At 43.4% G+C, this 13800-nt stretch overlaps 1 protein-coding gene across 1 annotated transcript; it reads right to left on the reverse strand.

The window, feature by feature from the left end:
* Positions 1–995: 995 nt before the first annotated feature.
* On the reverse strand, positions 996–13585 carry MTFR2 (mitochondrial fission regulator 2). Its single transcript, XM_009911390.2, has 8 exons — positions 13476–13585; positions 12718–12849; positions 12229–12333; positions 11867–11991; positions 9259–9476; positions 7163–7460; positions 2585–2771; positions 996–1122 (listed from the first exon to the last, which is right to left on the reverse strand). The coding sequence occupies exons 1-8, from the start codon at positions 13536–13538 to the stop codon at positions 1024–1026; spliced, it is 1227 nt and encodes a 408-aa protein (XP_009909692.2). The 5' UTR covers positions 13539–13585; the 3' UTR covers positions 996–1023.
* Between the last annotated feature and the right edge of the window lie 215 nt (positions 13586–13800).

Here is a 13800-nt window from a genome sequence, read left to right on the forward strand (position 1 = left end):
AAATGAAAGACACACAGGATATACCAGGGACTTATTCAACAGTCAAACTGATAGGATTGCGTATTTAAACACCAGGATCATTAGACAAGAGATTAAGTGAAGGCAGCTGTTGCAAGCAGTGGATCATAACAGACTTGTAAATAAGAGACAGGAAAAATGTGTCAGGAAAACTGTAATCTCCATTTAAATTCATGTTAGATAATGCAATTTATTTTTTTAGTTGTCTAGTATGGTCAGTTATTAAGATACAAAAAAAACCTGCAACTTCCAACACCACACACACCTATGACAGAAAGAAAAGTTTTATTTGACAAGCTCTTGTGAACAAAACAGACTACATATGGAGAAGCCAAGGAGGTAGTGAATGTTTATTTATGTAGGGAATTTATACTACGTGCTCACAGATCTTTCTACAAGGCCTTTTTAAATCTAAGATTACAACTCCCCCACATCATAGCCATTTGACAGCCTACAGTTTAATGACAAGGCAGAGTTTCACAAATAGAAAAGTTCATCTACTGACCCAAAATAAATTAGAATACTGTTGGCAAGTGGCATATGGATTTGCACCAGCAAACAGCAAACTGATGCAACTACACCATTCTAATACCACAGCATTCGCTGCCGTTATATACAGTGAGTTGTTACAATATAACACACTAACAAAATATTTACTCCTCATCCTTATTTACAGTGGAGTGAAAATAGATCCCACACCTCAGAAAAACATCTGTTGGTGTGGCAGCTTTCACTCACACTTCTTTCCTGCATTTCCCAGGTTTCAAACACTATGCTCCAGAGCGGGAAAAGCCTTCTTTCAGTTCTGTGCATCTCATAAAAGCATCAAATCCACAAGTTGGGCTGCTGGGAAACTAAGAAGGAAGAGTACATTTTACAAACCTTACAACACCCACACTTCAACAGCATAGGAGAGACACATAGAGCACATCATAGCTCCTTGCAGCAGCTTCCAAGTGGACCCACCACCTGTACACACCAAGTTTCCTTAGACGGCTCCTTGAGTTAAATATAAGCTCTCACTTTCCACGCTGGTAGCTGTTTAACTTCATCAGTTCTTACAGGGCTAGATTTTGCATCTGGCTTCAGACTGCAACGTCCAACCTGGGGAGCAGGGAGAGTGTTAAACTAACCTATACCCAAGACAACTGAATGAGTAGATATTTACAATAAAGACAGTTTGGAAGTGTTGCTGCATTTCTCACGGTAGGAAGAATAGTGTACATGTGCAATTGCTTTAAGTACATTTATTGTTCAAAACCTCTACAGTAAACAATTAAGAGGCTTGATTACAACCTCATGAGATTATTCTGCTTTAACCAGAAAGAGCCCATTTTTCTGTGTTGACACCTGAATATGCTGGCCCTAAGCAGTCTCTCTTCCAGGGCTTTATAATATTCAGCAGTTAGACCCTGGACCAAGAGCTCTTCCACAAACAAGATGTTCCAGGATCTAACTCTGAACTTTACATCTAGAATCAGGTATGTTGGCTATGCAACATGATGGTGTGCATCATCTGAAAACACAAGCCTAGTTATTTTTAGGAACTTTCTCATTTTTCCTTTAGGGGGAACATTTCTTAAGACTGCACCTGAGCAGTCAACTCACTACAGTCTGCAGTGAGTCTGTACAGTCTGTAAAATACATGCCACATTTTGGTTGCAAAGTCCTTGTGACAGTTGGAATTAAAAATAAATCAATCATTATAGCTAGAAACACACATCTTAGCCTTCCTTAAGTTTTCAGCCAAGCAGCTAGCCATGTGTATAAGCAATAGCCTTCAAAGGATGCCTGCATTGTTATTTTCCTCTCACAAAATGTAAAGATAGAATTGCTAAGCAAGGAGACACTGTTTAAATTACTGCCACCTATTTCTATCCATCTCAACTAAGGCCTTCCAAGGTTTGTGGAAGTCTCTAATAAATAACCAACAGTGCTGTCGGCCTGTGTAAGTTACAGTAGCTTCCACAGGTAGCTCTCTGTTAACCAGTGCTTCAGAATTACCTTAGCCCAATGACTGTCTATTGAACTTCTCTTGTTCATAGCAAAAAACTGTATTTTTCATAGGCCTTGCAGCAGCATTCAGAATCACATCTCATTCTGGATAAAGATGCAAACTGTGTGGAAATGATGCTACCTCAGAGAAATATTACAGCTAATGTTTTAACTTCTGAAGATATAGCATGTGCTGGTCAGACCTCTCTAGTCAGACCTTCCTAGCAACCTTATTTGTAAAAATCATTGAGTAACTAGTATTACTACCCACAGTTTCTATACATGGCTACTTTCCAGTTATCAAGCAAATGTCCACAGCTGAATTTTAAGTCAGCCTTCCATGTTTTTTCTCTCAGCAAATCTAGAAGTGTGTTTACCAGTCTAAATCTACCCAAAATAATTAATCTTTGAGATTGTCTGCCTTGATTATACTTGAAAAAAGCAACTACCTAGGCTGATGGCTTAAAAACACTGTGGAGAAGTTGTGGACTCTTTAAAAACCCTGTAACTACCCTTGAAAGAAGCAGCCACTTCAAAACCAGGAAAATGCATTCTCATATAAAAAGCATACCACCGGGATCTCTGGACTAGAAAACGGGGAGCTATCGAAAGATTGATTTTCTTTGTCCATGGAATCATCTTCATCATCATCTTTATGTGCAAACTTCTGCTTTAGTGCATGAGTTAGGAAAGCAACTGGATCCCACTCTGAACTTTGCCTCTTTTTGGGTTTAGAAATAGGAGTACCTCCAGGTGACCTACAAAAACAAAACAAACCAAGACAAATCATCTCCTGCTCCTAATCTTATGCTGAATGGTCCAAAATCCAGAGATATAACTTTTATATATATATATATATATATATGTGCACACACCCCTGTTAAATCCCCAATTACAGATAAGGAGACTCCACCACCTCTCTGGGCAGCCTGCTCCAGGGCTCCAGCACTCTCACATCAAGTAAGTTTCTCCTCCTTTTCAGATGGAACCTCTTGCATTCCACTTCGTGCCCCTTGTCCTGTCCCTGGGCACCACTGACAAAAGTCTGGCCCCAGACTCTTGCTCCTCACCCCTTAGCTCTTGCTGAGCATTGAGCAGATCCCCTCTCAGGCTGCTCTTCTCCAGGCTCAGCAGCCCCAGGGCTCTCAGCCTTTCCTCCTCACAGAGATGCTCCAGGGCCCTCAGTAGCTTGCCAGCCTCCCCTGGATTCTCTCCAGTAGTTCCCTGTCTCTCTTGAACTGGGGAGCCCAGAAGTGCACACTGGACCCAGTCCTCCAGCTGTGGCCTCACTGGGGCAGGGTGAAGGTGGAGGAAGCAAGAAGCAATCCTTTTCACAAGTTCTGCTCCAAAATGCCACCCTCTGTGCCAAGGAGCCACCCCTCAGCTATCACTCCAAATGAGCACCTGAGAATGCAAATATGAAGACTTTATAGTCAAAAAGTAAAAAACAGGGTATTTTTCATTTGGCAAAACTGTTTTATCAAAGTCAAAATCCAAAGATATCAAAGACATATAACATCAAAACAGCACCTGCACCACAAAACCTAACAGAAATATGGAAGGCTTGATGTGGCCCTGGGCAGCCTGATCTAGTTGGAAGTGTTCCTGCTCACTGCATGGTGCTTGGACAAGATGAGCTTCCAACCCAATGCAATCTGAGAATCTGAAAAGCTAGTAACTATCCTAAGAAAATAAACCATAAATAAGACTTTGTAACCATTGAAATATCTGAATAAAATAAAAAAGAATTAGTATTTTTGGGGAAAAATATTAAAAAACCAAATACCTACAGATATTCAAGACATCTGCTAGTGAAGTGTGACCTCCAGACCAATCAGCCATATCTACTAGTGCACACTGAACTGGCAGCAATGAGTTCAAAGTCTGGCAGCTACAGTAGACTAGACTAGACTAAACCAGTTGGAAGAGACCTTCAAGATCATCATGTCCAACCTATCATCCAACACCACCTAATCAACTAAACCATGCAACCAAGCACCCTACCAAGTCTCCTCCTAAACATCTCCGGTGATTGTGACTCCACTACCACCCCGGGCAGCACATTCCATTGGGCAATCACTCTCTCTGTACAAACTTCTTCCTAACCTCCAGCCTAAACCTCCTCTGGCACAGCTTGAGACTGTATCCTTTTGTTCTAGTGCTGGCTGCCTGGGAGAAGAGACCAACTTCTGCCTGTCCACAGCCTCCCTTCAGGTGGTTCTAGAGAGCAATAAAGTCTCCCCTGAGCCTCCTCTTCTCCAGGCTAAGCAACCCCAGCTCCCTCAGTCTCTCCCCCTAAGGCTTGTGTTCTAAACCCCTCACCAACTTTGTTGCCCTTCTCTGGACACGTTCCAGCAAGTCAACATCCTTCCTAAACTGAAGGGCCCAGAACTGGACACAGTACTCGAGGTGCGGCCTAACCAGTGCAGTGTACAGAGGCAGAATGACCTCCCTGCTCCTGCTGGCCACACTGTTCCTGATGCAGGCCAGGATACCACTGGCCCTCTTGGCTACCTGGGCACACTGCAGGCTCATGTTCAGCCTACCATCAACCAGTACCCCAGGTCCTTCTCTGCCTGGCTGCATGTGGTTTAACATGAAATCTGACTGACTTCATCCTTCCTGTAAAATTAAGATGTTTTAGCACTTGCCCAATGTGTAAGCTGGTGCTCAAGGGGTAGAAACTGATCTTCAGGTTCTCAACACCTGAGAAGAGAGGTCTCCCCTTTATAGTGTACACATACCACTGTCAGACTGCTGCCTGAGAGATTATAGTGATTTTGATCACCATTACACCCTCCAACAATATAAAGTCATTATTCTGTTAAGTTCTGCCTTCAGAATACAGGAAGATGTCTAAATCCAGAAAGCACTTCAGATGCAAAGCTACCACATCCTACTAACTATGCCTCCAGCTCAACATTCTGTTTACAACTGTCAAACTGAAAACTTAACTTCCTTCACTCCCTGCATGTGGAATTAGGGGGTGGGGGGACATGACAACCCACAGGTAAGAAAACACTCAGGTTTACCCAAGCACATTTTATATTTGTTTTATTGACTCTAAAAATGTCATCAGAAGTGCAACATGGAGGACAGGGAGATGATTCAAGACAGCCAGCATGGCTTTACTAGGGGCAAATCCTGCCTGACCAACCTAGCGGCTTTCTACTATAAGTGACTATGTCACTGATAAGGGATGACCTATGGATGCAATCCATCGGAACTTCTGCAAGGCCTTTGACACAGTCCCCCACAACATCCTGCTCACCAAGTTGGAGAGTTATGGATTTGATGGATGGACTGTTCAGTGGGTAAGGAATTGGCTGGATGGTCACATCCAGAGAATAGTGCTCAATGGCTTGCAGTCCAGATGGAGAGCAGTGACAAGTGGTGTCCCTCAGGGGTCTGTACTGGGACCTGTGCTGTTTAATGTTTTTATCAAGGATATAGACAGTAGGATTGAGTGCACCATCAGCAAGTTTGCAGATGACACCAAGCTGAGTGGTGGTGTTGACACACCAGAGGGACAGGATGTCATCCAGAGGGACCTGGACAAGCTGGAGGGGTGGGGCCAGGTGAGGTTCAACAAGAGCAAGTGCAGGGTTCTGCACCTGGGCTGGAACAATCTTCACTATCAGTACAGACTGGGGGATGAGGTGATAGAAAACAGCCCTGTGGAAAAGGACTTGGGGGTGCTGATGGACAAGAAGCTGGACATGATCAGGCAGTATGTACTTGCAGCCCAGAAGGCAAATCGCATCCTGGGCTGCATCAAAAGATGCATTGCCAGCAGAGCCAGAGAGGTGATTCTGCCACTTCACTCCACTCTGGTGAGACCTCACCAGGAGTACTATGTGCAGGTCTGAAGCCTTCAGTATAGGAAGGACATGGACCTGATGGAGAAGGTCCAGAGAAGAGCCACAAAAATGATCAGAGGGTTGGAGTACCTCTGCTACAAGAACAGGCTGAGGGAGCTGGGCGTGTTCAGCCTGGAGAATAAGAGGCACTGGGGAGACCTAATAGAAGCCTTCCAGTACCTGAAGAGGGCCTATAAGAAGCATGAAGAGAGACGTTTACAAAGACCTGGAGTGACAGGACAAGGGGCAATGCCTTCAAACTACAGAAGAGCAGATTTAGGTTGGATGTTAGGAACAGGTTCTTTACTATAAGGGTGGTGGAACACTGGAACAGGTTGCCCAGGGAGGTTGTTGGGGTTCCACCCCTGGAGATACTCAAAGTGAGGCTTGACAGGGCTCTGGCAGCCTGATCTAGTTGAGGATGGCCTGCTTACTGCAGAGGAGGTTGGACTAGATGACTTTTGCAGGTTCCTTCCAACCCAGACCATTCTATGATTCTAAAGATATGCTTCAGAGTGGCATGCAGATAATCATGCTAGTCATTTTCAGGAATAAAGCTCAGAGTTAAGAAAAGCCAAAATAAGAACACATTAAGTTTTGGTAATCTACATTCTTCCCACATTAACAGCTCAAAATATTCATTATAGACTCAGTTGTTCTTACCTACTTTTTCAACTTGTGAAGTTCAAAATAGACACCTGACAAACTCTATTACACCTAGCACAGGAAACACTGACCTGAAGAGGTGCTGCAGGCCTAAGTGTGAGCTGTGCTTACCATCAGAACAGCAGACCACTAAAAATACTTATCATCCAACTGCACTACTGAAATACAGATTTACAACACTTTCAGCAAAAGTATGTATTTTCTTTAATAATTCAAAGCTAGGACCAGGATACTTTAGAAAACTAGTGGTAATGTACCCAGTGTTGCCCCAAGGATTTGTCCTTTCACAGCGAATCCAAGGTGTTGATTTTTTTCAGTTCCATTTCCCATGACTGTGTGTACAACTTTGTACAACATCTCCAGATACCAGTACACCCACCTCCCCACACCAACCTGAGATTTTTATACTGAAGCAGCAGACTGCTGCTAAATGCCATGGTATTCAGCATGTTTTACATGCACCTGAAAGTCACGTTGCAAGGATCCCGCATTCCAAGCTGTGAACTCAGAAGATGCCAACCTCAGTTTGTCAGCAGTAGCTGCTCACTGAATGATGTCTCACATTGGTGTTCTCTGGTGCTTCTCATCTTAGCTTACTCAGACACACATTCAATTCTGCCTACCTTTCCACAGCTCGCAGCTGAACTTTGTTTAGGTCTTTCAGAACATCCATCATTCTAGGAACGTTCTTTGTCCCCTGGCGATCAGCACCGTCTGCAGCTGAACCCTGGCTCCTTGCAGCACGACGCTGTTGTACGAGTTCAGTCACCGAATCACTGACATCCACACCAGATGGTACACAAGAAGGAAGGGGAGGAGGTGAGGGAATTGCAAAGTGATTGCGAGAGTTGGGCAGCGGCGTAGAGGTCATGGCTGGCACTGAGCAACATCCACTTGGAGTGCTGAATGCTTTAAAGGCTTCTGGATGCAGTTATAAAAGAAAAACAGTGAGTTATTTTTAGTATGTAACATCTAGAATGACTCAGTTTTCAGTCAAGCTATCCCCCTTAAAGCACTTTTGTACACACCTCATATTATATGACAGAACTATATTTAAAACAAAGAACATTTCTTTCTTTCAAAGCCACAGATTTTGAACACGTGAAATAATGAATTTCAGGTGCCTTCTGCTGCTCCAATTTTCTCTGTTTTCAATCTAAGCACTAGTAAAATCCAACAGCAAAGCAGCCTGTGACTACACACAGTTCATTCTCAATGGTCTGAAGGTTACAATAAATCCCACAAAAGTAAAGAGATAACCACAAAACATGAAATACAGACTACAGTACTGAGTGCAGTGCAGAAGAGCCAAAAGAACAGCCAAAAGAACATCTATCTGAATCACAGTGATGCTTCACAACAGCACTCAAAGGTAACTGCCTCATACAAGTCTGAATATTTCAACCATCACAGTGAGGTTAGCCTGAAAGTAAGACAACCAAGACCTCAAAAGGAGGCGTGGGGAGGGGAAAGAGTCACAAGATGGTCTTCAGTACAAATGTCTATCTTTGATACTGCAGCAATGCATCTACTTCACAGTATCACCAAGGTTGGAAGAGACCTCAAAGACCGAATCCAGCATGTCACCACAGACCTCATGACTAAACCATGGCACCAAGTGCCACGTCCAACCCCCTCTTGAACACCTCCAGGGACGGTGACTCCACCACCTCCCTGGGCAGCACATTCCAATGATGAACGACTCGCTCGGTGAAGAACTTTCTCCTCACCTCAAGCCTAAACCTCCCCTGGCACAGCTTGAGACTGTGTCCTCTTGTTCTGGTGCTGGTTGCTAGAGAGAAGAGACCAACCCCTTCCTGGCTACAACCACCTTTCAGGTAGTTGTAGACAGCAATAAGGTCTCCCCTGAGCTTCCTCTTCTCCAGGCTAAACAATCCCAGCTCCCTCAGCCTCTCCTCACAGGGCTGTGCTCAAGGCCTCTCACCAGCCTTGTTGCCCTTCTCTGGACACGTTCAAGTGTCTCGATGTCCTTCCTAAACTGAGGGGCCCAGAACTGGACACAGTACTCGAGGTGTGGCCTAACCAATGCAGAGTACAGGGGAACAATGACTTCCCTGCTCCTGCTGGCCACACTATTCCTAATGCAGGCCAGGATGCCATTGGCCTTCTTGGCCACCTGGGCACACTGCTGGCTCAGGTTTGGGCAGCTGTCAATCAGCACCCCCAGGTCCCTCTCTGTTTGGCAGCATTTGCTTTTGTTAAAGCCTGAACCTGACAGACTTAGAATCCTTTTTCTATTCTATATTTTTATAACCCCCCAGGAACAGTACAAACCCCAAAAAGGAGAGTTAATAGTCTGTAACCTGTATAAACAGTAATTAGCAGCCTATGGAAAGTGCTGCCACTTATTCAGAACATGGACATGCTGCTACTCATACCAAAACATGAAAACAATTATAAAGTTCAGCTAAGATCAACTGCATTCAAAATTGGTAGAGGCTAATAAAAATATAAAGGAGGGAGGGCAAGAAGCAGTGGCAAATACTAAAAAAAGAAACAAAATGCTGTATTCTGTACATTGGACCAGGTGATCTCTAGAGGTCCATTCCAACCCCTAATGTTCTGTGATTCTCTATCAGTATCAGGCACAGCAAGCTATGAAAAGGAGCTGTAATAAGAAACAATAAAATTTAAAATGAAATTTAGAAAAGAAGGGGACAGAGAAATTGGTTTTCTTCTTTAAACTAGAAGGGCTTACGTGATGGAATGCTTCCCAATGTCTGTGCTGAAACAATGGCAGCAATCTGAGCACGAAGGAAGGTTAGCTCATCTTCAAGTGCAGAAATTTTCTGGAGTGCTGCTTGATTAATGACATTGTCTTTTTGTGCACTGTTTTCTGGAACACTTTGTATCGAGTCCTTAGATGGAAGTTGGCAACGATGTGCTGTATTTTTGTCTTTTCTCCGTAATTCAATCCTAGAAAGCACCAAAAGACAGTTTCAAAAGGCTCATCCAACAATGGAAAACCGGAGAATTTCTGTCTGTTCAGGCAAGTTATTGTCATTCAGCAAGACACAGGTTTGCAAACTGTTTAAGACAATTTTAGCTAATAATTTTAGCTATTAGAACCTTAAAAATATTTTAAGTCTCCCTTTGATCAAGTACAATTCAGACCCTTGAAAAGCCATGTGGTAGGTTGAGAGAGGGCTTAGCTCTCCCTCCTCCACAGAGTAAGAAACCACAGCTAACTCAGTCGAAGAGCAAAAGCTATATATTTACAAGCATATATGGAAAGCAGGTTATATATAACACAATATATATAGGTATTTACAATATATACACAGAAATACACAGCAAAGACAAATAACACAACAAAAAATCCCTCCCCGAGGGAGGGATCCCCTCCTTGGAACCCCCTCTCTTCCCCCCCTACCTCCCTTTTTCCCCAAAAAGGGGTTAGAGAGAAAGGCAAGTTACTAAGGAAAAGAGTTGTTGGTAAGCTTCAAAAGCCCATGCAGGATTAGTTTTTGCTTATCTGAAGGCCAACTCCAGCAGTTCGCAGAGAAGCAGGCAGGGAGAACAGGCTGAAACCTCCCACTCCCCCAACTCCCAAACCGAACTGAACTGAGGAAAAAAAAATTCCAACTGTTCACAATCTAAAGCTGCATTTTTGTTTATCAACCAATGAAATTCGTTTAGAATATCAGAATGTTTTGGTTCTAGTACCGAAAACATTAGCCAGTGTGTTCCAGCAGTATTTGTTCTTAAAGGCACAGCCTCAAACGACCACAAGCCATCATAAGAAACAGTCTAGTAATTCATTCAGGGCTAGATTGTGTTTCATAGTCTAATTTTAAAAACTGTTTCAAGTCTGCAGAAATAACCTTAAGATACAGAATGAGTGCAAACAAATAATGAAGTAAAGAAATTGATTTTATCTACTCAAGATGCTCTAAGTTTTGATTGAAACAAAACCAGACTCTTTCCCTTATTGATCCTGTAACTTCAAATCGGACGTGCTGCATTGCTTTCTGATTCGCAAAAGCTCTTGCTCTTCACACAGGCTCAGAGGTTGTTGGTATTTATCACAATACTTGTTCTTAAACATCCCACAGAGCCAGGAAAGAAGGAATAAAGAATTAAAACAAGAAAAGAATGAACTTTCATGGATCTGTGATTCAGACTCACTAAAGAACAGCACAAGCAAGACAAAACAGGCCACAGCTTCTTTTAACAATGTTCTTGCTCTTGCAGTATATTACAGCTGGTGCAAAAAAGCCTTCCATAACTCAACAGCAACATCTGAAGAATCGCAAGATGAGACATAATTCTATCAGAACTTATCAAATAAAGTGTGTTATATCAGCAGTTTCTTCTTGTTTCACTACTAAAAAGCAGCACAAAGATCACAAACGCGTGGCAATATGAAGGAGGCCTACACTGTCCAACACAGATGTAGTACAAATAAAGTGTCCAACTTTTAATCTTGGTTCTGGCTCACTCAGCTTCTAATTGTGAATAGATCCTTTAAAGAAACAGTAAGCTAAATTCCTAGTTCTTCTCCAGGGGGGAGAAAAGTCCTACACAAGACTTGTATACTATGTGTCTGTGAATTTCTGGACAATTCATCATTTCACAGTACCTGTAATATTTTAAAATTGCAAAAGCATTTCCCTTTTGCACTCTAGAAAGGCTCACAAAAAATTATAGAAACTACATTCAAGGTAAATTGTTTAAATAAAGAATTGTGGTTTTCTTTCCACAAAAGCAAGCATCAACACATAGCACTGCAGTAATCAATGACAAAAGGAGAAATTTCAGGGTTTTTTTAACTTGTTCTCTCCCTTATAATGCTTTAACAAAATGCCTAGAAACTAATAAGGATAAGAATAATCTTATTGCATATTGCAGTATGCAAGTTTTCCTTAAACTCCCTCTCTCACAAAGCATTCTGTAAGCAAAACCAAATTAAAATATCAGTAATGCACCTGACATGCCATTAGGCATAGAAAAAAGGGGATTCAGATTCAGAAATATTTCAGGCAAGAACCTTTTAAAGAGTACTAATTTCCAGGCAAGCAAGAACTGCCTCCTTAAAAAAACCAAAATTTTCCAGAGCTGGAAGAGCTGGCTTAGCTGCAACCCTGAAAAGGCAAGGGGGTGGGGGGGAAGATGCCACAAAATGCCACACAACCAACAACACAAAACACACACACAAAAAACCCCCACAACACCAAAAAACCCCACCACAACACCACAAACCAACACAAAACCAACATCAAGGGATAAAGGCACACACTACAAATAAGAGTGACATAAGTTACTTTTATTACTTCTTTCTATGCACATATTCTACTTTTATTTACCTAAGTCTAGTAAACACTTCTTCAGCATCATTTGCTACCCACAGGACATCAGCAAGTGATGGAGCTACAGGAGTTGGAGCTGTGCTTTGCTCATCATTACACAATGGACTTGAGTCTTGAACAAACTAAAACCAAACAAAAAGTATGAAGAGAGAACAGATTTAGCACATACTAGTTGTAGCATATACTAGTTGTTTCTCTTGCTGAAGCAACTTCCAACAGCAGTGTAAGTCAAGCTGAAAACAGCGAGCATAAGGGAGGCAACACGAGGTACACGAGCGAAGAATGGGAAAGCTATTCCTACATTAGTAAGCTATAAAACTTAAATAGTTCAAGCATATGTATAACAACAAATCACCTACCTGAAAATAAGGTCTTGGGTAGGGCTCCAAGGAAAGAATGGTCCCAAGTCTACGGACAACACTGCGAGTAGATCCATATTCCTTTTTTTGGCAAAGAGCTATAACCTAAAACTCAAAATAACTTTGAATCTGAGAAACAAAATCAAGGCCCTCCATTCTTACAAAGTTATTTAATAATTCGATGTTACATGCAATTAAATGTAAGGCAGTAATGTTAACTGAACTTTACAATGCTCTTCTCTAGCTGAAAGTCCAAAGAGGAATATGCCAGTATTTACAGACTGTTTTCAAAACACTGCCAAGATACAGCCTGTACTCCGCGTATTGTGGAGTGGCACAAAGGCCAACAAAGAATGTAACATCTACATCAGATAGCCAGTAATATTCAGAGATACTGACAAGAGCGTGTACGTGAGTAACCACATGCATTTATGTCAGTCATGGGGGGAGAAAAAAAAATAGTAAAGAAATGAAATAATTTTAATGTACCTTGACCTGATACTTTCTTATAACTGCATATAACCGCTGGAGATGCCTTCTTGACGAGGCTGCTGAAGGAATGCACGTTCTGATTGTACGACTGACACTGCTGTTGACTATGTGGGTTTCCAAAAATACGGCCTGTGAAAAAACCCTCAAGCAATTACTCCCGACACAAAACCAGAAAATAATGCAGGATAGTTCAGACTAGTACTCCTACAAGGCCTTTAGCCGTTTTACATAAACTACGAATTTCCTCAGAACTGCAGGATGCAGCATGGCCTGACTATTGACACCCACCCGCCAAAGAGCTGCCCCTAAACTGCTCCTCTAACGACAGCCCCCAACACTGCGTGCACATTTACGGTTTCCCAGACAGTAGCTTTCCCAGGTGTCTGAAAACACGGCTTAACCGCTTCTTAGGAACCGCTATACAGCCTTTTATTTAAAACAGCAACACCTTAAAAGGGTAAGCTACTGATATTTTTCTTCCCCTGTCCAGAGAAAAAAGAACTTTTGAATCGCCGTATCAGAACAGCGACCTCATGTAGCTCCACGCCGGGGCAGCGCGTCTGACCGTACGAGCTATGCTCTCCCATACCGGCAAACCCAGCAGCACGCTAGAAGCAAAGCGGGCGGCGGCTCCGAGGGAACAGCCCTTCATCTCCTCAGCCACGCAGAACGGCCACCCTCGCCTCGAACTAGCGGGTCTGCATGAGGCTCCCGGTAAGACACAGACCCCGCTCCTCTCCGCCTTGGACTCTCACCCGATCGGGCGGCCAGCCAAAGTACTCCAGCACCCTCCGGAGAAGATTCAGCAGCAGCGCCATGGCCGCCGCACCCGCTACAAGGCAAGAGAGACGGCCGCTCCGCCGCAGGCAGGTCTCCGCGGCACTCTCCCCTCACCAGGAGTAGCCTGAGCTGCCGGCGGGCAGGGAGAGGCCGCAACTCTTACCCCTCGCTGGTACCCCAAGCTCCCTTCTCAGGCCGAGGGACACAGCGGCACAGCTTAGCCCTCCCCTGCCGGCAGCACCAATCAGGAGCAGGGACTGGGCAGACAAGAAATCACGCCAATAAGCAGCAGACAGTGCT

This window comes from Dryobates pubescens, chromosome 6 (genome assembly GCF_014839835.1).
Source record: "Dryobates pubescens isolate bDryPub1 chromosome 6, bDryPub1.pri, whole genome shotgun sequence".
Taxonomy (NCBI): domain Eukaryota; kingdom Metazoa; phylum Chordata; class Aves; order Piciformes; family Picidae; genus Dryobates; species Dryobates pubescens.

Excerpts from the sequence above, each read along its gene's own strand:
- MTFR2 (XM_009911390.2), bottom strand. The coding sequence starts at position 13,538 with ATGGCGCTGCTGCTGAATCTTCTCCGGAGGGTGCTGGAGTACTTTGGC. Across the intron at positions 7,461-9,258 it reads ATTGGGAAGCATTCCATCAC|AAGCCTTTAAAGCATTCAGC; the intron begins GTAAGCCCTTCT and ends AACTGCATCCAG. Across the intron at positions 1,123-2,584 it reads CTAGTCCAGAGATCCCGGTG|GTTGGACGTTGCAGTCTGAA; the intron begins GTATGCTTTTTA and ends CCTGCTCCCCAG.